General features: G+C 28.6%; 1 protein-coding gene across 6 annotated transcripts; it reads right to left on the reverse strand.

Moving 5' to 3' along the window:
* Window positions 1–7,805: 7,805 nt before the first annotated feature.
* Window positions 7,806–27,068, reverse strand: LOC132907322 (atypical protein kinase C). 6 transcript variants are annotated; one of them, XM_060960291.1, is made up of 10 exons: window positions 26,842–27,068; window positions 26,316–26,398; window positions 24,621–24,838; window positions 14,114–14,164; window positions 12,662–12,747; window positions 11,383–11,668; window positions 10,283–10,735; window positions 9,046–9,518; window positions 8,667–8,782; window positions 7,806–8,121 (listed from the first exon to the last, which is right to left on the reverse strand). In XM_060960291.1, exons 2-10 carry the CDS (start codon window positions 26,369–26,371, stop codon window positions 8,034–8,036), a joined length of 1,827 nt encoding a protein of 608 aa, XP_060816274.1. In that variant the 5' UTR covers window positions 26,372–26,398; window positions 26,842–27,068; the 3' UTR covers window positions 7,806–8,033. The 6 variants fall into 6 exon arrangements, with proteins under 6 accessions (XP_060816274.1, XP_060816273.1, XP_060816275.1 ...); XM_060960290.1 differs by having other exon boundaries at window positions 26,316–26,401; XM_060960292.1 differs by lacking the exon at window positions 14,114–14,164 and having other exon boundaries at window positions 26,316–26,401.
* Window positions 27,069–27,380: the final 312 nt, after the last annotated feature.

Genomic DNA, 27,380 nt, shown 5'->3' on the forward strand with positions numbered 1-27,380 from the left:
AGAGCGTTCCACAACGTTGTGGGCTCTTGGAAAACCATTCTACGTAATCGAGCATCGGTGGAGAGCCTACCACAACGTTGTGGAGGGTTGGAAAGCCATTCTACCTGATTGGAAATTGTTGGAGAGCCTTCCACAATGTTGTGGAGGGATGGAATATCTTTCTACGTGAATGAAAATCGTTGGAGAGCCGTCCACAACGTTGTGGGCTCTTGGAATACCATTCTACGTGATCGAGCAACGTTGGAGAGCCTTCCACAATGTTGCGGAGTGTGGGAAAACCATTCTACGTGATTGGAAATCGTTCGAGAGCCTTCCACAACTTTGTGGAGTGTTGGAAAACCATTCTGCGTGATTGGATATCGTTGGAGAGCCTACCACAACGTTGTGGAGTGTTGGAAAACCATTCGACGGGGTAGGAAATCGTGGAAGGACGTTCCACAATGTTGTGGAGGGTTGGAAAACCAATCCACGCGGCCGGACATCGTTGGAGAGCCTTCCACAACTTTGTGGCGAGTTGGAAAACCATTCTACGTGATTGGAAATCGTTCGAGATCCTTCCACAACGTTATGAAGTTTTGGAAAACCATTCTACGTGATTGGAAATCGTTCGAGAGCCTTCCACAACGTGGTAGAGGGTTGGAAAACCATTCTACGTTATTGGAAATCGTAGGAAAGCCTTCCACAACGTTGTGGAGGGTTGAAAAACCATTCTACGTGATTGGAAATCTTTGGGGAGCCATCAACATCGTTGTGGTGTGTTGCAAAATCATTCTACGTGATTGGAAATCGTTGGAGTGCCTTCCACAACGTTTTGGGCTCTTGGAAAACCATTCTACGTGATTGGAAATCGTTGGAGAGCCTTCCACCACGTTGAGAAGTGTTGGAAAACAATTCTACGTGATTGGAAATCGTTCGAGAGCCTTCCACAACTTTCAGGAGAGCTGAAGAACCATTCTACGTTATCGAAAATGGTTGGAGGGCCTTCCACAATGCTGTGGAGATTTGGAAAACCATTCTACGATGTGCAACATAGTGGGAGGACGTTCTACAACGATGTGGAATGATGGAAAATCATTCTACGTGACTGGAAATCGTTGGAGAGCCGTCCACAGCGTTGTCCAGGGTTGGAAAATCATTCTACGTTATTGGATATCGTTGGAGAGCCTTCCATAACGTTGTGGAGGGTTGGGAAACCATTCTACGTGATTGGAAATCGTTGGATTGCCTTCCACAACGTTCTGGAGAGATGTAGAGCCATTCTATGTTATTGGATATCGTTTGAGAGCATTCCATAACGTTGTGGGGTGTTGGAAAACCATTCTACGTGATCGGAGATCGTTGGATTGCCTTCCACAACGTTCAGGAGAGTTGGAGAACCATTCTACGTTATTGGAAATCGTTGGAGAGCCTTCCATAACGTTGTGGAGGGTTGGAAAACCATTCTACGTGATTGGAAATCGTTGGATTGCCTTCCACAACGTTCTGGAGAGATGGAGAGCCATTCTATGTTATTGGATATCGTTGGAGAGCATTCCACAATGTTGTGGAGGGTTGGAGAACTATTCTACGACGTTCGACATCGTGGGAGGACGTTCCACAACGTTGTCGAGGGTTGAAAAACCCTTCTACCGTGTTCGACATACACTATTACATAATAGTATATAACGTTATACGTTACAAGGTAATACTACATAACGTTATACGTTATAGGGTAATACTATATAACGTTATACGTCATAGGGTAATACTATATAACGTTATACGTTAATACGCTATAGTATATAACGTTATACGTTAATACGTAATAGTATATAACGTTTTATCGTTATAAAGTAATAGTATATAACGTAATGCGTTGTTACGTAATGCTACATAACGTTATACGTCATTACGTAATAGTATATAACGTTATACATTATAGGGTAATACTATATAACGTTAAACGTTAATACGTAATAGTATATAACATTATACGTTATAACGTAATACTATATAACGTTAAACGTTATAGGGTAATAATCTATAATGTTATACGTTATTACTTATAGCTTATTATCGAAATCATTTTATACGTATATAATGTTATATGTATTATAAATGTATTTTATATAGTTCCTCGTGAAACATTCTTTTCTATCATATAAAATAGGAAATTATCTAACGTATAATTTCCAAACTTACATTTCATTATTCAGATGAATTAAACTACGATTATGAGTTATGTCCCGGCTGGTGTTCCTCGGAAACAATTAGTTCATTTTGGTCAAGTATATATACATTCAGATTGTTGAGATAAATGTCAGGTTGGTATGATCACTAGTTCCTACATGCAGAATTGATACAACTACTTGCGATTCTCTTCTGTTTTTTCCTCATTCACTACGTTTTTGTTTATCTAAGTATCCGGTGTGTTGAAAATTGCTGTACAAGGTAGTGAAATACAGAGTATACAAAACTAATCTGTGTGGATCAATTAAATATTAAATCTCAAACCTATTGAATAACACAGATAAGTATCTATATACTGTTAATCACAATAACAATAGTATATCAAAATATATCAATATATATTAAATAATACATTACTAAAAATAGCAATAACAATAACTTGATAATTTTAGGCAGTTTTCGACAATTTGATTATGGCAACAAGGAAAGAAATTATTAAATTTACAATTCTCCAGAACCACCGGAATACGAATTAAACAAAATAACTGCTCTCTTTAGCAGCGATAATGATTTACTTTCAACAAAGATAGTAATTATATATTTTTATATAATAAATAACAATATAGAAAACAATTCTAAATTTATTATTCAATTAAAAAAAAACTTTTTAAAATAAAGGTTTATAATTCCAATTTATTTTAAAATATTTGAGTATTTTAGAACATTGTTTAAATATTATTTAAACATTATTTACATATTTTTATATAAATGTTTCATTTAAAGAATAAAAATATTAGTATCTAAAATAAATTTTTTGTAATTTATAAAATTTATGTTTAAATTATGTTAAAAACAAATTTTATATAATAACATTTTTGTTCCAAATAAGCAACTTTCTTATTTTACTTGCTAAGATTGTAATAAAAATGACAAAGCATTATTCTCTTTTAGGATGTTGATCTTCTGAAAAACAAACTCAATAATGTTGTATTCCATGAAGAAGTATCCATTAAATCCTTCTCTCATTATGATTTCATAAGATATTTAACATCAGCCATATTTGAACCTATATTAGTCTTATGAGTTCTTTATAAAAATCTGCAATACTACGTCTTGAACTACAAAAAAGGAAACAATGAATATAGTTTTAACACAACTATTATTTTCAAGAATACTAAATAAAAATATTATTAAAAATCAATAATGACATTATAAAAGGTAATAGATAAAATAATAAATAAAATCCTTTTCGAAAATAGTAATGTTAATATCCTTTTCGAACGAAGATAAATAAATATCTAATTGTAAGGCCTTTATTTAGGGGTTTAAAAACTCAGACATTATTCAAGCAGTATAATTTAACAACGCAGGGTTTAAAATGCTATTATTAAAATTTATTTATACAGTATATATCAGATAACTGATAACAGTCAGACTACAAAACATAAGTTAAAATTTATAAAATTCCTATTAACTTCATATATATAGTAACATTTTGATACAATTTGAAATATAGGTATCAATAAATCATTAGCATTACTAAATATTACTATATATATCATTGATAAAAAAGAATGAATGGAATGTTTTAATTAATTTATCAGTCACTCATTACAATAATTCAAGAAATAAATTTTTCCTCCATTTATTTCCATTTGATTTTTCTTACGTTTATATTTTCTTGTTATAAACAAAGCGACTACACAAACATCTTTTTCATTTTGGTTTCCATTATTAACTATTATTACTTTTATCATTTTGTTATAAAAACAAAATGCACTACAGAAAATTTTCATTCTGATCTCGTGGTTATATAATTAATATTTTAATTAATCGTCGAATAATTTTCGAACATTGTTACTTAACATTAGTAATTACATCAGTGTACAAACTCGTCCTTCGCCCAAATTGAAGTTCAGTACGATGGAAAACTGAGTTTTGAACAACAAGGCATATATTGTAAAATTCCTTTCATATACATATATACACATGTGTATATGTATATATATAAATGATAACAAGCATTCTCTTTTCATTTTGAGCGCTAACAATAGAATATTTAAATAACGTAGTTCTATAATTTTTTATCTTCGTAGTCTTTACTTGCAGCAGAAGCCATCTTTGTTTAATATACTCTTTGTTTAATTATATTCTTGGAACTGCCGTATGGAACATATTTTTCGACACACGAAAAAGCATCTCATTGTAATACAAAACACTACCAAATAATATAGAAAATTAATTGTGAATAATTACAAAAAAAATTTACTGATTCAATTTCGTTTCAACGACAGTGCTACAACGATCGATAATACTATCCATTTGAACAACAATAATAATATGTTATAAAGTAATTACAATATTTAAAATGACACCTATTGTGTGTGTGTGTGTGTGTGTGTGTGTGTGTGTGTGTGTGTGTGTGTGTGTGTGTGTGTGTGTGTGTGTGTGTGTGTGTGTGTGTAAACCAAACAGTAAACCAAATTACAATTATCTTTTTAAATTATGTACATGCATAAATATATATACATTTAGTATACAGGGCGAGGCACTTAAAATACAAGTAGTAGAATCATGTCTTTTAACTAATTAAACCTCATTTCTGTTTATAAAGTTAGTATTCGCATATTATTAGACTTCAAACAATGAAGAGTAAAGTGAAATAATAATTATGATCTTCTTTATGTCATTTATGTAATCTCTGATATTAATTGAAATTAATTAATATCTTTTATATAAACACATAAAATGTTAACCTTAAGATACATTTCAATCTTTATTGAATACGCGCAGACATATTGTAAATTCTATAATTATATATCTCAGAAGCTTTTATTTTTAAAATTTTTATTGATATGTTTCTTTTTAATACGAATATATACTTATTTTAAAAACAATACTTTGTTGTTCATTAGCGTAATGCATGTTTTTTATGTTTATAATTAAATATAAATATAGCAGCCAAATTAGTCAGATCATTCAAGTGATAGAAAATAACTTGAATATTAGAATAACAGTAACTTATACATATATTCAAAAATTATTTATAAATATAATACTACTAATAAATGATAGAAGATAAAACAATACTTCCTTATTCGTTAAAGACAAATTATTTTGGAATATATTATTTTACTAATGTACTCCAACTATGCTCAAAATGATTCCTGCCCAAATTAACAAAAATGAAAGTCGTGCGAGGAGTAATATTTTTTCAATTGATAATTTTTAGAAAGAAAAGCAATAAAAGCTACTTTTTATACATATTTGTGACCACAGTTAAATTAAAAAATAATTAGTTTTTGCAATCCAAAACTAAAATTTTTAACAGTTAGTCTACAGGTGTGTCTTCCTAACTATTGCATTCTTTTTTAAGAAAATATACATATGTATACCATTATGTTATCTATTTTTTAAAATCTATTTATAATATTATATTTTCTTCTTTTCTCAATTATGTAAATAATTTGTTTATTTCAGCTTCTAATTGTTACTATACTATAAAGAAAAAAATTGGATTTTTGAATTATAGAATTAATAGATATCCATGAGAATACTGATTACAATATTTGCAACAGCATTAAATTAATATTTATAAAAAATGTTATATATATATTATATATATTATTACATATTTACTACTATTACTTTTGCAGTAAGTATGATGAAAGATGAAATTGTGAAAAGGAAGTATTAAATTTCAATGTTTTAATTTCAATGTGATAAATTAAAGAAGCAAATTTAGAAAAAATATTTCATTATTTATAGCTTATAGACATATTTGTGATGATTTTTTTGATAACGAAAGAAAATAAATATTATATTTCCAAAAATAAGAACAATTATACTGTTCAACATAAGACTTTTATTTTGATTCAATTAATTCAATTCAAAGGTCTTAATTGAAATTCGTAAGAATCAAAATGTCTCACTCTGCATAGTATAGTATACATATCCGGCATGTGTGAATTTAAGAAAATTCACTAATTTTTTGTAAAACTCCTTTCATATAAAGTGTTTTGGTAATTTCATTTTCGTGTGTGTCCTTATTCTAAATTCCTTTCGGATTATCTTAATTTTTATGTCGAATCTTCATAATTCTCTATTTTTGCCAAGACTTTCTAAGGTCTTTTTATATTTATAATCATCACAGGAGTGAATATCCGTCAGTAGTAAACAATTTTGGTACAATGTAACAATAAAAAAATGACTTAATATTGATCAATGAACAATGATTAACATCCTGTTTAAACGTAAAGTAGTAATATAAAATTGCACAAAATTTAGGTTGTATTATGTTTATTAATCAGAAATTAGTTTAGATCCTACTCGTAATTTTGTTTATTAGATTTTACTATAACAAAAGGTATTAACAAAATAACAGCGAGATGAATTTCTTTGCTTTCTTAATAACGCATAGGGTGATTTAAGTTTTGCAATGGATACAAAAAGATATGGCAGTGGAAGACCTTCATTTTATATCCCTATATATATCATTAGCTAAATATCGTTAGCTTACAAAAATAATAATATTTAATTTATATTAGAAATATGAAAATAGTAATAGAAACTGGAAAATTAGTCCATTTAGAATACAAAAACAATGCTTATCATTTTGTGCAATTTTAACTTTTTATTTCTACTATCTTATAACAAAAGAAAGTATTGAACAAAATGCATCGATAAAAATTAATATAATATTACTTATAAAAGGAAGTTTAATACCAAAATTATTTACTATATAACTTTCACATCCTTGGAACGCAAATAAAAATATTTGCAAAATTGTATATGTAATACTATAAATTGTGATGTGATTAAGATTATTTCTTCCTTCTTCCTTTAATATATTGTGATAAACAATTTCCTTTTAGAAGTGTTTCGCTAATGTACTATAACGTTAAATATAAAGAAAGAGAAAAATGTAGAAAACAAAAATTAGTTTTTTTTTTAGAAATTTTATACTTACGTTCGCTATATTTTTTTTTTCTCAAACGTAATTAATCTATAATATACAATATTTTTTTCTTAAATAGATATTAGTTCGTTAGAAATATTTTGTTGCTATTGTTTTTAGTGAATACGTTCATGCAAGCGATATAATAGATCGTACAATGCTCGTAAATATTAATAGAACGACTGCGCAACGGAATGACATATTACCTACGAGATTAATCGAAGCAGTCAGGTACATTTTCCATTTTAATTAATTTCTCTTCTAAAAATAGCTGAAAATAATACCCATTAATAACGCTTAAATTGCAGCACCATGTGAAAGAAGAGTTCAACACGATCATATATATGTGACGCAAATTAAATACTTTTTTCTTCCAATACTTAATACAAGGATTCTGTAAACTTTAACTTCGTTACAGGTTTCAAATCTCTTGCAATCTACAAAATTTATAGTAGCTATTAATTAGAGGCAATCTCGTAATATTAAATAAGCCTTATTTAGCTTAATTTAATGGAAGGCAAAACATTTGCTTCAAGAGCCCTTTCTTCGGACTTTCATCTTCCTCATCATCGTAATTGTGTTCATCGTAGTTACTAATGATCTCATTGTTATTGCTAAAGCCGTACGTAACATCTGTGATACTTAGAGAACTGGAGCATATCGGATTTTCGTACCGGAATGGAAACGGTGGTGATAACCGATATTCGTTATAATTATTGTCGTTCTCATTCTCTTCGGAGTATGTCATTAAAAAAACATTGTTATGATAACCTCGATTTCTTGAGCCGATGTTCAATAGGGGATCGATTCGAAGCTTTGCAAGTTTGTCTTGTAATTCGTACATGTAACATGACTGTAATTGTTGCTGATTTTGAGTATGACGTGGCACAATAACAAGCGGTTCTTGTCACACGCAGTCTTCTAAAGACATAAGTAATGGGTTCACATACTCAAAGCCTTCGAATTCACTTTGATCGATCTTGTCGATCACTCTCCTGCAAAATATTTATTTATTTATTATTTATTATTATCAATATATGTATTTATCTTATTAAGAAAGCGTATTCTAGTTTATAAATATATGTTTAAAGAAAACATATGTAAAATTGATACAAGTATAAAAGCTCAAAAAACATATCGTTTTCTATTGTATAAAAATACAAAAGCTTCAAATTGATTTATTTAAAATGGCATTCAAATTACTGACACAATTTCCTTAGAAACTAATATTTTAATTTACTTGAACTGAATTGAATTAAAATTTTCAATAATTTTTCTTTGACATTGAACTATATATTGTCACGAGTCACTATTTTTTTAAATGATATTCTATATTATTTATTCTAATCATATAGACAGAGTTAGTTAAAACACTGGATCACATAACTTCCTGTTGTTACAGAAAATTCAAAATTAGCCTATTAATATATATAAGCTTATTTTGAGTTAGGAAACTTAATATTAAAAACAATTATTTAAAATTTTATTCTTAGTTTAAAACATAAAGATAAATTAGTAAATTCTTTTTAACAAAACTTACGGATCATCCGGTGTTAAATGAACTGGTTCATCTGTAAATTCTGGTGGGAAGTTTGCTAGGTCACGATCAGAATCTAATCTTGGTTTATAAGGTGGTGTTACTTGTTTCTGCTCCAACTGAAAATATATTGATAATATTTAATATACAAAATACATTTCTTGCATGATTAATATCATACACAAGGCATTTGAAAATGACTTATTACAACCATCATGGCATTATTCTACATCTCTGAATCAATAGAGATTTGTAAAAAAAAAGTTTGAGATTTTACAAGTAGCTTTTCTCAATTTCTACAGCCTCACTATATCTTTAAATGTATACTCTATGCTTTAACATTCTAATACTTTTATATTTCCTTTCATATTATGAGAATTACCATTTCCCAATCTATTGCTTTGAAGAAGGGATGAGCAACAATATCAAGGAAAGCAGTTGGCCTTTTACCACAACCTAATCTTTCGTTTGGATCTTTGCAAAGGAAACCTTTAAGCACAGATGCTGCTTTGACCGATAACGATCTTGGTATACGAATTGTTTTCTGCAAAATAACTTGGAATAGATAATCTTCGGTATTTTGGTCTGGATTTTCCGACGCGCCCGCGATATCAAATGGGCTGCGACCTGCAAGCATTTCATACAGAAGTACACCAAGTGCCCACCAATCTACAGAGAAGCTGTAATCTTCACCCCGCAATATTTCAGGCGCTATATAATTCGGAGTGCCACAGAACGTAGCGGTTGTATCACCCTCTCTAACACCTTCCTTGCACATTCCGTAATCAGTTAATTTCACGTGTCCTTCGTGATCAAGTAGTACGTTGTCTAACTTTAAATCTCTGTATATGATACCTGCACAAAGAAATCATACATCACAATCAATACAAATACATTTTACAGTGTCCATACATCTTGTACATTGAATATGTTCATGTATCATCCGATTATTGAAAAATTGTGTTAACAATGGATTTATTCTAGAAAATTTAAATCTAAAATTATGTAAATATTCCCCATATAATTAATATTTTACCGTTTTCAATTTTTAATTGTTTTTGTACATCAAAAATTAATCAAATAAATATAATTTTGAAGATGATTTGATATAGTATCAAAGAAACATAATAAAAAAATTTAATAGAATATACAAAATTTAACAAAGGATATTTCAGTGAATTGTAACAAACATAATTAAATGATAAAATTTTGCCATCATTTTAAATATTCAAAATTTAAGCATTAATATTAATGTAATTATATATAGAATATTTAATCTCTTCCTATAAAAACTATACCAATATGTTCTGTAACTAAGAATAATAAAAAGTTTATAAAAGTTTATTCCTATTTCCTATTTTTATTAATAACTACTTACTAATAACTAAAAAAATGGAACCTAGATAAAGATTCGTTTGACCTACTAAACGTTATAACCAATACTTCACTTTCGGTATTTTATTTATTATTGTATATTATGTGTATTCTATGCAATATTTTGAAAATTCTTATAAATAAAATCTCCCCAATTTAATTATTTTGCTTTTTGCATTATTTTCATTTTTAAAGGGAAATTAGCCCTAGTTCTTTCTGAAAATAACAAAGAGCATTTCTTTTACCTTTTTCGTGCAAAAAGTTCAAAGCCAGACTAATTTCAGCTGCATAAAATCGAGCATGTTCTTCCGGAAGACGGCGTTGTCGTTGCATATGGAACATCAGATCACCACCGCGTACAAACTCGATCACGAAGAACAGACGAGAGGGTGTCTGAAAACAGGAGTGAAGTCCCACAAGGAATGGATGATTCGAGGCGGTCTCAAACACGTGTTTTTCCGTTTGCACCCAATCGATGTCTTCGTCATCAGTTACTAAGGCCTTCTTAATTACTTTCATCGCGTAAATCCTCTTTGTACGCTTCAATTCTACCATCAAAACTTTCGCATAGGAACCACGACCGATTACCCTAATCAGTTCGAAATCATTTAACGAGTATTGCCTCTGCATATCATTTGAATTATCAGCATCATTTAATGTATCCAACGGCAATTCCTCCCTTTCTTCACTTCCAGTTCCTAAAAATATATTTAATTCAATAAGTAATCAGGTTTAGTCTAATCTTATTTTATAATATCTTTTGAATAATAAGTAAACGTTCATCTGTTTTTATGAAGAAATACTAAAATTATGATTTAATATAGATTGCTTATTTTAATATTTTGTTATAACATTTTAACATTGTTTTATCGTTTTAAGATTTTTAAGATTTTTAAATAAAGAATTTTAAACATATAATATATTATGTTGTTTAATACAGTTTAATCGATAAAAGATTGTTCTCAACAAAAAGTTCTACTTGTATTGTTCAACAATATTCTACTGTTACATTTTTAATAATTTATGTAGCATCAATAACAAATTTTTATATACTTTCAAATAATAAATCTTTCAGATGCGCCCTTTTGAATTTCCAAACAAATAATCATAGCTTACAACTAATAAAATCATACAAAGATCGTAACTTGTTTTTTTATAATTATCCTGTATATTAACACATAAATAAATTTTTTGCATATATTTGTAAAATTATCAGTTAAAACCTGATATATTTCAAATAGTCGATAGTCTCCTTTTTGTAATATTATTTTACGATTCCTAACGAAAGGAAGATAAAATTCATTTACTTCCTAAAATTTGCATATAAAAATTCAAATATCCTTACGATTGCGTGAATGCTCCTCAATAATTGGCGACTCTGGTATCTCATCCTCTAGATGAGCTACTGGGCTGCATTGAACAGAATCAAGCTGTTGTTGATCGCCGTTTCTGTCGATCGTCTGCGATTCGGTGCTTGGCATCTGCTGTTGTTGTTGCTGTTGCACACTCAAGCATGGTTTGCGCACCACCTTGTGACATTTCTTGTGCACCAGTAGCTTGCACTGAATACATTTGAACCCCTGCCGACCTAGCCCCCAAATCCGATCCTGGCAGAACGCGCAAAACGCTCGCTACGAAAGTTAGACAAGAAATTATTTGCGAAAGTCACTGTTTTCACATTTTGAACATAACTCGAGTATCGTATGAAATCTTGAGAAAAAGAAAGCAAGCTAATTTAATTGGAAGGTCAAATTATTACTTAGGGCTTCTTGTTTAAGGAATAAAAATATTACATTTGGTTCACTTTTATATTCACAGTATTATGTATTAATCCTTTCCTAAATAATAAGAATACAATAAAAATAGATTTTTGGTTTAAGAATAATTCCAGTCTTTAAAAAGTATTAAATACTAATCTATTAACAAGAACTTTACAGTTCTTATTAAAAACTTAACTTTCAAACAAAAATCCAGATACTAAAAATCGTTGCATATTATAATATTATAATATTTCCAAATTCTCCTTCGTTACAACATGTATATAGAAAATTCAGTACTATCAAATTTCCATCGAAACTCTAAGAACACCATCATTCATACATTCAATTTTCTTAATCATTACCTACAAAAGTTCTATTCTACTCATATAGAAATTAGTTATTCCTTTTGTAATTGTAAAACTTTTGACTTATAATAAATCAATAAACTTGTTATGTAATATAAAGTTATTGAAATTGTTTAACTTCTATCAAATAGTACTATCACATTCTTACTTTTACACACTAAACATTACACATAAATCATTCATCTCTGGGAACGACCTACATTATTTAAATGACAGAAACATTATTCTCAGTCTTAGGTATTTAATGGGCAAATCATTATTATAATCAACGATTAAATATAGCATTTGACGTTCAACATTCACTAGCCAGCAAGTTCCTCTGAGCAGAAATTACAATTTTATTCATCTGTGTGATCTGAATGATGATGCATTGTAAACTTGTGACACAGTATAATTGTGTGTGAATGATGTGTGGAAAATAAAAACATAATAATGAGCTAAAAGAAAAAAAAGGGGGAAAGTAACAGTGGAGCAGTAAGTTGAATGAAATGATGCTTACCCGATTGAAACGTTTCGCCTGAAATATATGACCATTCACTCGGTACAGCTTCCTCCATCTACGAGCGCCGCGTCTGTAGATGCTTCCTTTGGAAAATGAAAAAACATAAATATCACGAATGAACCAGAGAATTGATCTTCAATATTTGTCCTGATTTTGTTCTCGTTTTTAATTTCAGTTTCTCTTATTACTTCATCCGTAATACTAATTGGACAAAATAGGCATGTGTAGGCATGTGTCAACGATATTACATGCGCTATCGTAGAGATTCGAATGTTTTTAACGTTTCTCCTTAATTATGGCAATATAACACGAATTTCATTTAAAGTTATAGTAAAATCTCGTTTATAAAGTTACGATATAATTGCATTTAAATTATATTCCCATTGGAATACCGCATTGAAAAATTTGCAGTAAAACTGCGATTGACTGAAGTCCCTCCATATTCCCCGATAGTTGAAACTATCCAACTATTGTACAATCTTGTAAAGGCAAAACAATCGTATATAAAACTTGTAAACACGATAAGGTCATCTTGATATTTAAGCGCGCGATATTTGAAATTGGAAATATTGACAAACGCAGTAGAAACATATTAATCGTAAGTAGAATCTTCTGTTCGGATTTTGTTAACATGTTAACATATTGAAGTCCAACGTTGCGTTAATCCAACATTTTATATTTTTATGTACATCATCAAATTCTGTTTTCTAATATTATGACTATGAATGGGAATTCCAATTCCGTTTAATATTTCATTCGTTGTTTCATTTATTCGTTGTTTTTCATTTATTTATAACATTACGATAAACTATTGCTTGGTCCTTAGTGGGTTAATATAGTATGTTACACCTGATCTTTGATCTATACGATATTTAGCATCACATGATCCAAAGATTCAAAAGATCCGACATATATATAAAATTTCATTTTCGACAATTTTATATTAACACTCAGATACTTATACATTTTTAAACATTAGTTTGGAATTGATTTTTCTATTGATTTTCTACACGAGTAACAAATTGACAAAAAGTTTTTACAGAACCGTAATTAATTTGACAAAACTAAAAAGTCTGTTAATCTCTATCGTATAAATGAAGAATCAGGTGTACATATAAATTTATGTAAATGATGAAACTAAAAATAAGCGCGCTAAGATTATCCATGTTTCATGAAAACTAAAACAGATCTGCTTGATTTTAAATGTAGCAATATAACATTCGAAAAGAATAAGCGTCGACGGAAGAAAAGAACGATTCTCCTCAACGTTCTCCATTTTCTTTTATCAACGGTTGATATAGCCAGACAACTCATATTCCTTTACAACAAAATCTTAAACTTATTGTTAATTGAACAACTCGCTGGCTAGTATTATTGAAAAATCGTTGAATTGTGAAATACTGTATGTTAATAGGTTAGAAATTTCTTTCTTTGGTGATGAAAACTCACTGTCTTCTCCTTGACAGGGCATTCCTGGCGCAGGCGGCACATTAGGAAAAACTGTAACAAAAATAAATAATTTTTCACTCTCATATCATGTACTACGGTTTCATTCTGTTAATTAAAATAACACAGACTAAGTTTGAGATAGAAATATGAATATCAAAAAAGTCAACTATGTATTTCTTTAAATAAAAATTTTATTTGACCTTACTGTTCTTCTCGCGTATTCTTCAGCTAATAATGACCCTTGCAAAAAGAGATTAATGTTTTACAAATATTATGGAATTTATATGATTCGTCTTACTTATTATTTGTAGAAAAAGACACTTTTTATAAATAGACTGTGCAAAGATGATTACGAGAATAAACATAAAATTGAAACAGATCTGAAGAGAACAGTATGGTTGAACTAGAAATTTTACCTTGAATATCCTAGAGATACACAATAAATATATAATAAATTGAACATGACCACCTTGTTATGTACAGTGTAATATATAGAGTCTCTAATTTATTGTAGTGCACTCAGAACGATCAAAAACCCAGCTGTAAGGCACGAAAAGAATATCTTATGAATATTCAGTCATGCAAAACAGGCATCACTATGATAATTAGTCCGGGGATCTACTCTTTTCAATAACTAATTCATTACTAGGTTTTTGTTTAAATTAATACGCTTTTGGGTTACGTACATTTACAACGGTTAACGTGACTTTCTTTGCCACTTTTGTTTGATCTACAAGAAGAAAGATTCCTACTTTAGTTTCGGAGAAAGATTTTCTCTTCTATGGAGGTAGTCCAAACGGCATAACACATTCAAAAATAAGAAAAACAACAGTACATTAAAAATTGAATTTTCTAAAAATATAAATAGTATGCTATAGAAACCTTAAATAATAAATAAAAATTAATTGTATTAATAGAGTAGAAGTAGTAATTATATTACATTTCGTAAACATGTAAATAACATGCTACATATTATAGAAATCATAAATAATAATTTAACGTTAATTACATTAATAGATAAAAGACATCTATCACGCCAGGAAATTTTGCTTCATGCTAAGAAATTTTATATTATATCAAATGCAATGCATTCATTTCAATGTTAGTACACGTATTGCCGAAGCAAGTAAACAAACAAAGTAATTGGAAAAAATTGATAAAATCAAGAAGTCTTTGAGATAAAATATTTACTATAATAATATAATGAAACTAAAACAGATTTGAATATCCAACACATTCAACTTCCAGCTATTCATATTCACAACTGTGAAATTTTTCATTATAGACAAGGCGTGAAATAAATCAAGTATATATCGAAATATAAACATGCTTGACTTGTTATTACGACAAATATTGTATTTAGTATAAATGATAATTAAAAGGAAAAGAATAATATGAATCGTAACAATACAATATACCAAGTTTTCGATATAAAATTGATCAATTTAACCCGTTCATACTCGATATTTCATATATGCAATATTGGATTTCAAAAATTATAAACGAGTTAAGTATAATAAATTATATTTATTTTCGGTAAATTTTAGTGCATTATGTCTCCCTTACAGAATCATCAGAAAAGATATATTTCTATTGTTAATAATTGACAGAAATGAATTATTCTTAAAATCTAAAGAAAAATTTTATCTTAGAAGGCTAAACATACATACATATATATGTAACGATGCAATTTGAATTAACTTAAAATAATTAAATATTTTATATGAATATATAAAAAAAATTATTTTTATACAAGTTTGCTTGTACACAGGGGACATTACATAGTATATATACTTTTTCTATAGTTGCAACAATGAAGGTCAATAAAATTATCTTAGTAAATGGTAATCAAAACTAATACTTAATATTTTATTAGCTAATTTTATACACTATTTTTTTCGTCATTTATTTGTTTTGAAGTGGTTTCCTAATATTTCTTATCATAATGTTTGCAAATTGGATATGGCTAGTAAATAAAACCATTGAAAATTATTTTTCATTAATACACGCGGCCTAACATTATTATATTTAAACTGCCCAATTTTGAAAACCCTATGAACTTCTCAACCAATTCCAAATAATATAATAGAAAGTATATGTATGAAGATTATATAAAAATACGATATGCATATACGATATGTATATTTTTATTGATTTTTTATTGTAATGACACTGTATGAAATATTTTAATATAAAATAGCTAAAAATGGAAAAGACCTGTTACGTCAAAATATATGAGAATTATACATTATGAAGTATAATATATGTGTATACGAACGAAGTTTTGTATAAGCCAAAAGCACAACTGTTAAGCCACAGAATATTTTAATATTTTAGATCTAATACTTTTAATTATTGAAATGAAATAACAATAACAATTTTACTTGTATAAGAGTGATATTAAGAACATAGTAAATTTTAAAAATATTCTGTGATACGTGGAAAATGTAACTTATCGTATTCTCTGTCTGTAGTCTTCATACAGAACAAATATTACGTATATTCAAAGTTAGCAACTGTCTAGTGACTTATGGAGGTGACTATATATACGCATGACTATATATATAGTCACAAAATTATAAAGCTGCTCTTCATAGCTGACGAACAATCCACTTAAATAAAAGCATAAAAATATCTTGAACCACGTTCAACACATTTTGATATATCATATATAACAATAAAAGGAAATACTAACGTAGATCGTGCATAACGCATAACGTCGTCATAACGTTATATCTATATTTCTATTTAGCTCCGTTTAAAACAACATGGACAAAGTAAAGATGTCGATGTTAGGATAATATACGCAACGTGTTCCAACACTACTTCCAAATCGTGTAACAAAGATAAAGATCTATATTAGATCTGGAAACTCGTCGCCTGCCGCACGAAGTATATCTCCTACTGTTACTTTCATTCCAGAACCTGATCATAAAACGCGGCCCGATAACGGATAACATTAAATTCGATTGATGCGATCGTTGTTATCGCTTTTATCGCCGTAGACCTCGCTAGCGTAGTTGCAACCGTTGTTTTCAATGTCCGCCGTTATGTCTCGAGCGCGTTAATCGATCGCTCGAAACTATCGAACTCTGAAGCTACTATTATAGGAATTAAAGGAAATCTTTATATGCTGTTCCAATTATCACGGCGAAATAAAGGGTAATATGAAAGAAAGATCAGTAATTGGTAATTTAAGAGCATATCGCAGTTTCGTAATGTAAGAGAAAATATCTAGTGACATATTGTCAAGTGTTTAGTGCGCATGTATTGTGCGCATATTTAATTTGGCATGAAATATCCTGGTAAATAATGATTATAAAATGTTTGTTGACAGAATTTAAATTTTTAATAAAGAACTAAATAGAACATCGTAACATCTTAATATTATTCAAACCATTTAGCTGTCTTAGAAAATAATTTGAAACTATTGAAATAATTTAAAAATTGCAAATTATTTAAGCGATTTAATTATATCAATATTAGATCCAGATTCAATACTATATCTAGATTAGTTTGAAGAACTCTTATACGTACACCAAACGATGGCACAAAACGATAAAAAAATTAATCAATAAAATTAATGAACAATGATACAAACGAAATTCATTATCAATCAGTATATCATAAAATTTTTTAACTATTTATTTTTTACAAATCATATAAATGAAAACTAAAACAATAGCAATTAATTACAATACTTTTTATTCAAAACACTTTTATGAAATATTTGTATAAAGTACTCATGAAATACTACATAGTTTGTAAATCAATAAAACAATTTTTATTTATTTAAAATACATGTCCTTTTACTTTTTTTATAAAAGATTAAAATCTAATTACTTTGAACAAAATACTTTTGTTTTTCTTTCATAAATTAAAAAATCCGTATATTTTACTGTAGAGCATTCTTCTCAGTTGCTTTTCTATCGATTATGTATTATATATCTTTAAGAGATATATAATACATATGTTCTATATGTTAAAAAAAAAAGAAAAATAATTTTTTATTAATATGCATATATATATATATATATATATATATATATATATATATATATATATATCGAACAAACATTTATTTCCCAATTAATTGAGTAAAGCTGCAAAAAATATTGAGATATTAATTGTAAATATTCAAAAAAAGCTACAACCTGAAAAAGCTTTTTATTTCAATTTCATTGAGTTTTGTTTAGAAAAATATAGAAAATCATGCATCATTTTTATTCAGCTAAAGTATTCTAAATCTTCTCCATGAACAGAGAAGATTCAAATTTGTGTTACAAAAAACAGCAACAAATAAAAGATAAAAAAGAAATTTTATATGTCATATAAATTTAAAAGATAAAAATATTCTTTTTTTGCAAGTGAATACAATATTAAAATCATCTTCGTTTCCTTAAATGAGCTTCTTCATAGTTTTTCTCTTAATATAATATCCTTTAGCATCCTACAAAAATGTATAACTTTCATACACATATGTACATATAGTTTACATCTTTTTTGCCTTAGTCTTTTGAAAACAAAGGTAAGAAAATACTCTAGGTAGTCAATTGTAACTTGTAGTGATGTACTAAAAGTACAATTGAAATAATACAATCTGAAAGAAAAAGATATTATATAGGGGATGTTTCATTTATCTTAGATTTCTAAATATCTTAAAATTATTTATTTTTATTAATAGAAAAAATTATGCCGGATCAAAGTTAATTGGTTCAGAATTGTGATTCATGATTTTCTTCTCTTAAAATAATTTTATTCGAGTTTTGAAGGATAACAATACCTTTCTCAAGTGAGATTAGATGTATAAAAAGTTATTGAAGCATTTTAACTTCAAGATACTTTAATTTTAATTGTTAAATTCGTGAAGTTAAAATTAAATTTAGAAAACATCGATTGATATTTGAAAATATCAAATCCCGCTTTTAAAAAATGCCGCTATCCTTCAAAACTTGAAAAAAGAAATGATCTTGGAAGAAGAAAATCATAAAGATGATAAATCACAATATTGATCACTCTGAACCAACTAACTTTATCTACCAATTTTTCTACCAATAAAAGTAATTAATTTATATATTTAGAAATCTAAGATAAATATAGCACCCTGTATGTATATATATATATATATATATATATATATATATATATATATATATACATATATATAAGTATACATATATATAAGTATACTTATCATATATATATACATATATCATATGTAAATATATATATATATATATATATTATAGAAGAACTATACTACTTTTTGATATATTAAAGATTTCTAAAATATTGCGAAGTTGAATTCACTTCTTTTTAATGTAAAATAAAAAATGTCAGTACATTACGATATTAACTAAAAATATGAATAACGTTAATAAGATTTAATTTAACATATTCGCGATGACGTGATCCAGCATCAACAAAGAAAATTTATACAAAATCGTATACATGCTTATCTCCATAATGAATTTAAAAAGTTTCAGTCACTTGCCAAGTATTTTTCATCATATTCAAAAGTTTCTCAATAGAAAATTACATAGCAAGCACATTGGATTGAATTATTAAGTATCTTGTATTTCTTATATCTTTAAGCATCCCAATCTTATTTTCGGCGATTCTGAAAAGTGTATTACGTATAATGCTTTGAAAGAATATATTAACAGTATCTATTTATGTTATATTTCGGAAATTGTTACCGAATATTTTCGTCTATGTATTTACTTGTAAGCAGGAGATTATGTTTGTACGTCCTGGGTTGCAACATCAGTGGAAAAAAATTAACACGTAAAAGATCATAATCTGGACCTCAATGTTCATAAACTGCTGTTTAATCTTTTGATAGCGAAAATTAAAAAATAAAAATTGACGAACGATGAAACCAAAAAGCAAATAAACCTAAAAGATATAATAATGAAAGTATCATGAGAAATATAGTGTAAGCCACTTAAGTGAAGATTGTGTACAGTGCATAAAATGTAATGTATGGATATATGAGAATTGCACCGCATGTAGAGCCGAAGATGATCTTCAATATTACCGTTAGTCTGGAGGGCAATATCGTATAGTGTATCATACAGTTCTAGCCAACGCATGAACAACTAATATCGGAAAGAGAGATTTTGTTTTAGTTTATTTTTATTAATTTGGACACTACGTTTGAACTTTCAAGATTTTGTTATTTTTTGTTCATTATGAATTGATTAATTGATAATCCAAAAATTCCTTTTCATAAATTCTCTAAATTCTGAAGAATTAAAATGATTAACTGTAGAACTATTTTATACAAATTCTATCCAAAAAGAAACGGAATTAATACACAATCGTTAAATTAAAAGAAACTTCTTACATATTAATAATTATAACTATAACTTGTTTTCAAATATTCATATCATAATAAAAATGTTCGGTTTCTCTTTAATAAAACGAGAATTCAATAACCTTGTATTCTCAAATAAAACTTACTTTCAATAAAATTCATAAATATTAGAAAACATTAAAAATAATATTAATTAATTAATTTTCGAATGCGAAAGCATGTCATATGTTAAATATCTTAAACTGGAACAACAAACAATACAATTTATTTGTATGCACAGAGACAGTGAAAAATGCAAGCTAGAACAGATAAAATAAGCGGATATGTGAGCGTCTCAAGTAAGAAGAAGACACTAGATTTCTCTCGATCGACATCGATCGACTTCCTTCTGTACTCGACTCATTGCTCCATTCTTATCACTAAAAACCAGCTGCTCGTCTAAATCAATACCTATATAACGTGCAATCTGAAACCATCTATAAAACCAGGAAAAGAGAGAGAAAGAAAAAGAAAACTAGGAAAACAATAATTTCTAGTAAGTAATTAGAACAAAGTATTCTATTATCGTGCTTCGTAGCAATAAATAATCGGCCTTTTTAAAGATTGAATTGCCTTTAGCGCGGAGCCAGGTGAAAACCTACCCCAGGTGATGTCGTTGAACCAAAACTGCGAAGATCCGCTTGTATCATCGATCAAAGATGGCATAGTCGGTGCAGAATCCGGCTGAGGATTACACGGTCCGTGAACACGACATGTACTAGTCCCTATACCTCGATTAGCGGTCGCGTACATCATCTCTGTTGCAGTAACCTCATCGATATCAACCTCAGAAGTATCATCGATGCCTTTATCGCAGAGTAACTTAATCCTGGACGAGGAGGTTCCAGGCTGCGCGAATATATCGTCACGAGGACTGTTATGAGGCGAACATTCTGTTCTCAAACCGGCAATAGGCTGTTCGTATTCCGCTGAGTCGCTACTGGGCGACGGCGGGTAGGTGCTGGTGCTCGATTTGATTGGTCGATCTCGTGGTAGGATTTGGATAGCAGTGGATGAGGTGGAGGGTCCTCCTTCGACGCCAGGAATCCTTCGCCCAACAGCAGCTGCAGCCGCAGCCGCTGTAGCCGCGGAGTAAGAATAGAAGGAACCACCCTGTATCATCATACTGCAGGGTGGTTCCTCCACTGCGACAGCAGGCCCTGTAGACACGACAGAGGAGGAGCCAGCGAGCTCACCTTGCACTTGCTGCACACCGTACATTCCCTGTGAAATTCCCGTCTCAGCTTGGTGATACTGTTGTTGCTGGTGCTGATGCAATGTTTGATGCTGTTGTTTATCTTTCTCGCGACGCGGCGACCGACCCCGATCGCTGACCGACGTTGCGCTCCAATAGCCCCACGCCATTTTAATTTAGTAGTATTTATCTTGAAGTATTTTTGTTTCGTCTATCCTGGCTGTCTAATATCGTCCAGCAGTAATACACTACTGGCTCCCGTCTTTTGCTCGCTACTACCCTCTAACTCCCACCCCAAATTTTCCCTACTTTCCTTCCTAGAGGTAGGTGCGCACGCTCTTTCTCTATCTCTGTCTCGTTTCAACTGGATATCTTTGCCCGGATTGTCTCTCTCCTTCTTGCTCCTCCAATAATCACTGTCCTTGTCTTTTACCCGTGGCCCGACCTCTTGCAGGAGAACCCGGCTGAGAATGCGACGAGTCAGCGCGATCGATGCTGGTTTATCGCCACTTTTGCTACCTCTTCGACAGCGATTGTTAAAGCTGTGATGTCACCAGCTCTCGACATGAATTGGCGACCATTGAAATCTTCCACCGCGAACTAAGAGGAGTGCTCTGTTATCGTTACACGTTTCAGGCTAATCAACGTATAATACTATCTCTCTCTTTTGCCTCAATTCGAAGTTTTCGCTTTCTTTACTTCGTATTTTTAATTCGTTTCGTGGTTTTATTTACTTTACGTGTCTTTTTGGACAAATTATAAATTATCTTCTAATGTCTGAATGCGTATGAATTAAGTGTTCAAACGTACTTGCGTGAGAAAACTTCGTAGCTAATCGGTCCGCGTAAGAATATCGACTGCTGTCGCGGGATTCGTTAACTACTGCCGCCGCCCGACGCGCTTTACTCCACGAAATGCGCAAACGCTGGAATAAAGGCATACTCTGGAAAACAGGACTGATTCCTCTTCAACAAACTACCAGACCCTTCCCCCCCCAATCTGTTTTCAACTCCTCCTCGTCCTCAATATTCTTCGCTTATGGTTTCTTCTTTTTCTGTAGTGCTCTCCTCGTCTTATTATTCTTTCACTGCGTTCACTTTTCACTCTTCCATTGCGTCTTCTGATTAGCACTTTTATCAATTTATTCCATCCTTCTAAAAAGCGCTCTATTTTCTAGCGTTTTAACGGAAAACGGCTTTTTATTGGTTTCTATTGACATTTTAAATTATGTATTTTTTGTATACTGGTTGTTCCAGCAACCGTGATACAATCGACAAGGGGATGATTCTACGTGAAAAAATAAATTGAAAATACAAGTACAGAATAACATTTTTTCATACGGCCCTTCGTTTTTGAAAAAATCGAAGTTGAAAATTTCTTTAATATATGTACGTAACTTGACTAATTATCGACTAGGTACGAATAAACAATCAACAAGAGGTTATTCTGCATGCTAAAATAAGTAAAAAATATAGAATAAAATTTTGTCATTCATAGTCTTGTCTTCAAGAAAATAGAGATTGTACATGTTTAGTTAGAAACTGACCTGGTACACGTGCATGTACCTAATCGATTTTCAAATTTCACATAACATACACGCGCGAGCGCATTTTCTTGAGTACTAAAAATTTTGCGAAAAATTTGATTCTACATTTTCGCATGTAAAATAATCTTTTATTGGCTGTTACCGCCTATCCAAACCAGAATTAGCTAATTTTAAATATACTTAACAAATTTTAAAAATCGACTTTTTTGAAAACAAAGTGTCATATGAATAAATTTTATTCTATATTTACGACTTGTTTTTTTATATTGAATCACCTCTTTAGCGATTGTACCATGATTTCTAGGGTATCCTGTATACTTAGAAATTATATTTGGGTAGATTAAACTTAGTATAGAAGCTGATTATTAAATATAGCACTAATTATTAAATGCGGATAATTATGGACTTACAGTACGTAAAGAAATATATAATGCTCTCTGTTAATTAATTATAAAGATGTAAAAAATTATTTTTAAATGTTTACAGAGAATGCGAAAATTTTTAAACGTTTAAATGTTGTTACAGGGAATGCGAACGAAAACAATGGCATGTTTAAATTCAATCCAGTTCATCAGTAAATTAAGCTCAATTCACCATTCGTGTTATTGCAACATGATACGTAAGTGTATGTAACCATTTAGAAAGTACAATGGTTCTCAAACTAATAATGTTTCGTGAAATATATAAAATATATAAATAAATTACGCAATATATATATTTAATGTAAAAAATGTGACATATAATATGTAAAAAATATATATATAAAATTACGTATTTTATTGAATAGTATACATATTATATATATTATATATATATTATATATATATATTACATATATATATTATATATATATATATATTATATATATTATATATACTATTCAATAAAATATGTCATTTTGTAGATTAGTATTATAAATAAATTATAATAAATATTAATATGCATGTAGTAATATGCACACAAATAAATTTTCACATGTAGCATTTTCAAACTTATATGCTACTCATATACATACATATAAGGATGTAAGTAATTGAATTAAATTGTATTATTATTTAAATTTTGCAATATTTTCATATTAATATAAGATAAATTATTTTAGGTAAAAGCTATTATAACTATATTTTAATTCGAAATGTTGCTTATTGCGCTTTAAAAGTTTCAATCCATACATTTGATAATATATTTTGGAGAATTCTTTTAAATAAAAGCTTACTACATGATTATATGGTATAGATCTATTAACCTGTATAACCAATGTGTACTTTTGCTTCAAAAGAGCTTATATATATACTTCATTCAAATGTAAAAAGAACTTTTTTAATATATCTAAATTTCTCAAATAATAAGAAAATTTTATGAAGACACATATTATCTCAAAACATATTACGGTATAATAAACACTTACCATGTATAGTTATTTCAGTATCCTTTTCTAGTTCATAGAGACGCAATGCTTCATCCAATTCATGTTGGGAAGCGATCCTACATGGATCTCCTTCATCATCAACCCATTTCATTGTAAATTGATCTGGCCCTGCAGCACCAAATCCACATATTGTACGCATTTCTTCCCTTAAGGTGTCTACTGAAATGCCAGGAGTGATATACGTAATCTGCACTTCCCTAATACAAACATAAGTCATTATAATTTTTCTCTTTCTTTAAAAATTGATAAAATGATAAAATTTCTTGTTTTGTTATATATAATATACAATCGCGCGCGTATATTAATTTGCAGCTTACAAAATTCAAAATTTTAACATTAGTTTTCATTAATGTAAAAAAAAATCAATAAAAGAGCATTATAGTACAGATTATTTAAAAAGTTAGCAAAAATTTATGGCTATGTTTATGTATATAACTTAATGTTTCTCTTTTATTGACGACTAAAATTGTTCATTTTATTTTATCGAAATCCCACACGACTTAAACAATAATCTTTTTTTCTTATCTAGAAATAAATAACACATAAATGATGTTATAAAATTATTTGATTTTAAATAATTTGATACATCTTTAATTTTGAAGAACAATTATTATCCAAAACCATATAACAATCTTATGGAAAATACTGAATATTAGGAGTTATAATATAAATATAAAAATTATTTACATATAAATAGTTATATGGTCAAATAAAATCATAAATAATTGAAATAATTATTGGTTAAATTTTACCATGAAAACCTATTTTATATTTTTGTTTTATTATATTTTGCCCTTTTTATTGTACTTTATTAAACTTTGTACATATATTTGGAAACAAAATGTATACGATTTACTTAATTCATTAATGCATAACTCTCTATCAATGTAGCTTTTATATGCATAAACTTATATATTTTTATGTTTTCATTTTATATTTTATTATTATTATTATTATATGCTTATGTTAGGCTTTCGTCCATTATAAGCTTAGGTAATAAATGAATTTCAAATATAATTAAGAAAGTAATATCACAAAAATTATTAAGTAGATATGTAAGTACAGAACAATATTTCTTTGTATATATTTTTATATCCATATACAATAAATTCACATAAAAATAATTTTATACTGAAAATATAAACATATACACTGAATGCACGAGTACTATATACATTATAAGGTACCTAACGCTAACCCTAGCTATTACTATAAAACTGTATTAATACACATGTATCATTATTGTACATAAAATATTTTATCAGTAGTTACTAAGTAGTAATTTAAATAGTAATAACAATAATAGTGGTATTTTTATTAAGTTAAAAATAAGTCATTTACAAAAAGAAAATATATATATTTAAACTAACTTCTTTTATTATTGAACGTTACTTGTATTAAGCTCAATAGCATTAAACTAATAATTGCATAAGTTCATGATTTGAATTAACATTGCCATATTCTAAGCAAAAATAATATCATAAAATAATATTAATTAATATCAAATTAATATTTATTGTCATAAAGATGTACATACTACTTTATATTTGACAAAAAATTTTTCTATATCTATATTCCCAAATTTTCTTTAGCATTTTAGCTAACAATTTAATATACTTGTTTTATTAACTCTAACTTATTAAATTAAGATTCCAAATAAATCATTTGTATTACCCATTATAAACGATTTTCACTCGAATATCATCGCTTTCTATTGTCTGTGTAGGCATTTTTATTTGGTACCAGAACTCTTCTTCCTACTGAAAAAAGATTATATTATTATCAAGCAAAGCAACATTAATATAAATAAATTAATTACACAATAATAAACATTGGAATAGATATTTGATTATAAATTTGTTTATTTACAATATTATACATTCCTTCCTTTTTTAAAATTACTTTCCTCCTCAAGCTAGCAAAATATACAAATTTTGTAATTAAGATTTTTATATTCAGAAATAATATAATGTAACTGTAATGTTCCTAAATCAGTTACTATAAAAGTTTATTATGACATAATAAACGAGAACGACATGATTAAGAACCTACAAATTCAAAAGAACAATTCTCTATATTTATTCTTATACGTTTTAAAAATCAATTAAAATAATTGAAACTTACAAATTAAAGTATTTAATGATCATTGTAATATACAAAAACTAGTTCAACTGAACTATCTCAATTTTGATATACGTACAAGTTTTAATTCGAGCACGATAATTTTCTCCGAAAAATGCTTGAATTTCTACGCCAAATAAAATATCTTGCTGTATTTCTTCGAAAGAAAGAAACGATTGTCTTATTTCATAAATTATTGGCTAGAAGGAATCATATAATAAACACAAAACTAGAAAGCACTGAACATAGCAAAACGCATTATCACTTGGCAGCCGCCATGTTTATTAGATACACATCTTCATAAGGAAATCTCTATTTTCCCTATAAAACGACGCATATGTATAGGTATATTCCATTTATGAAAAAAATTTATCTTTCAAAAGAATTTATTTAAAAAATTTGAGCAAAAATATAATTATCATCATTATAATTCCAATATCAACTAAATTATTTTATCACGATTAATTGATCGCGATCAGTCATGACTATATAATGAAAATTATTCAGTTTAGTCAAAAATTATAAATATGTAATGCCGCTTTTACAAGTGAATTTGTATTGATATGATTTAAATTAATTTATATAACTATAATATTATAAAAAATGTATATAGATGCA

The sequence above is a fragment of the Bombus pascuorum genome, chromosome 5, assembly GCF_905332965.1.
Source record: "Bombus pascuorum chromosome 5, iyBomPasc1.1, whole genome shotgun sequence".
Lineage (NCBI taxonomy): Eukaryota > Metazoa > Arthropoda > Insecta > Hymenoptera > Apidae > Bombus > Bombus pascuorum.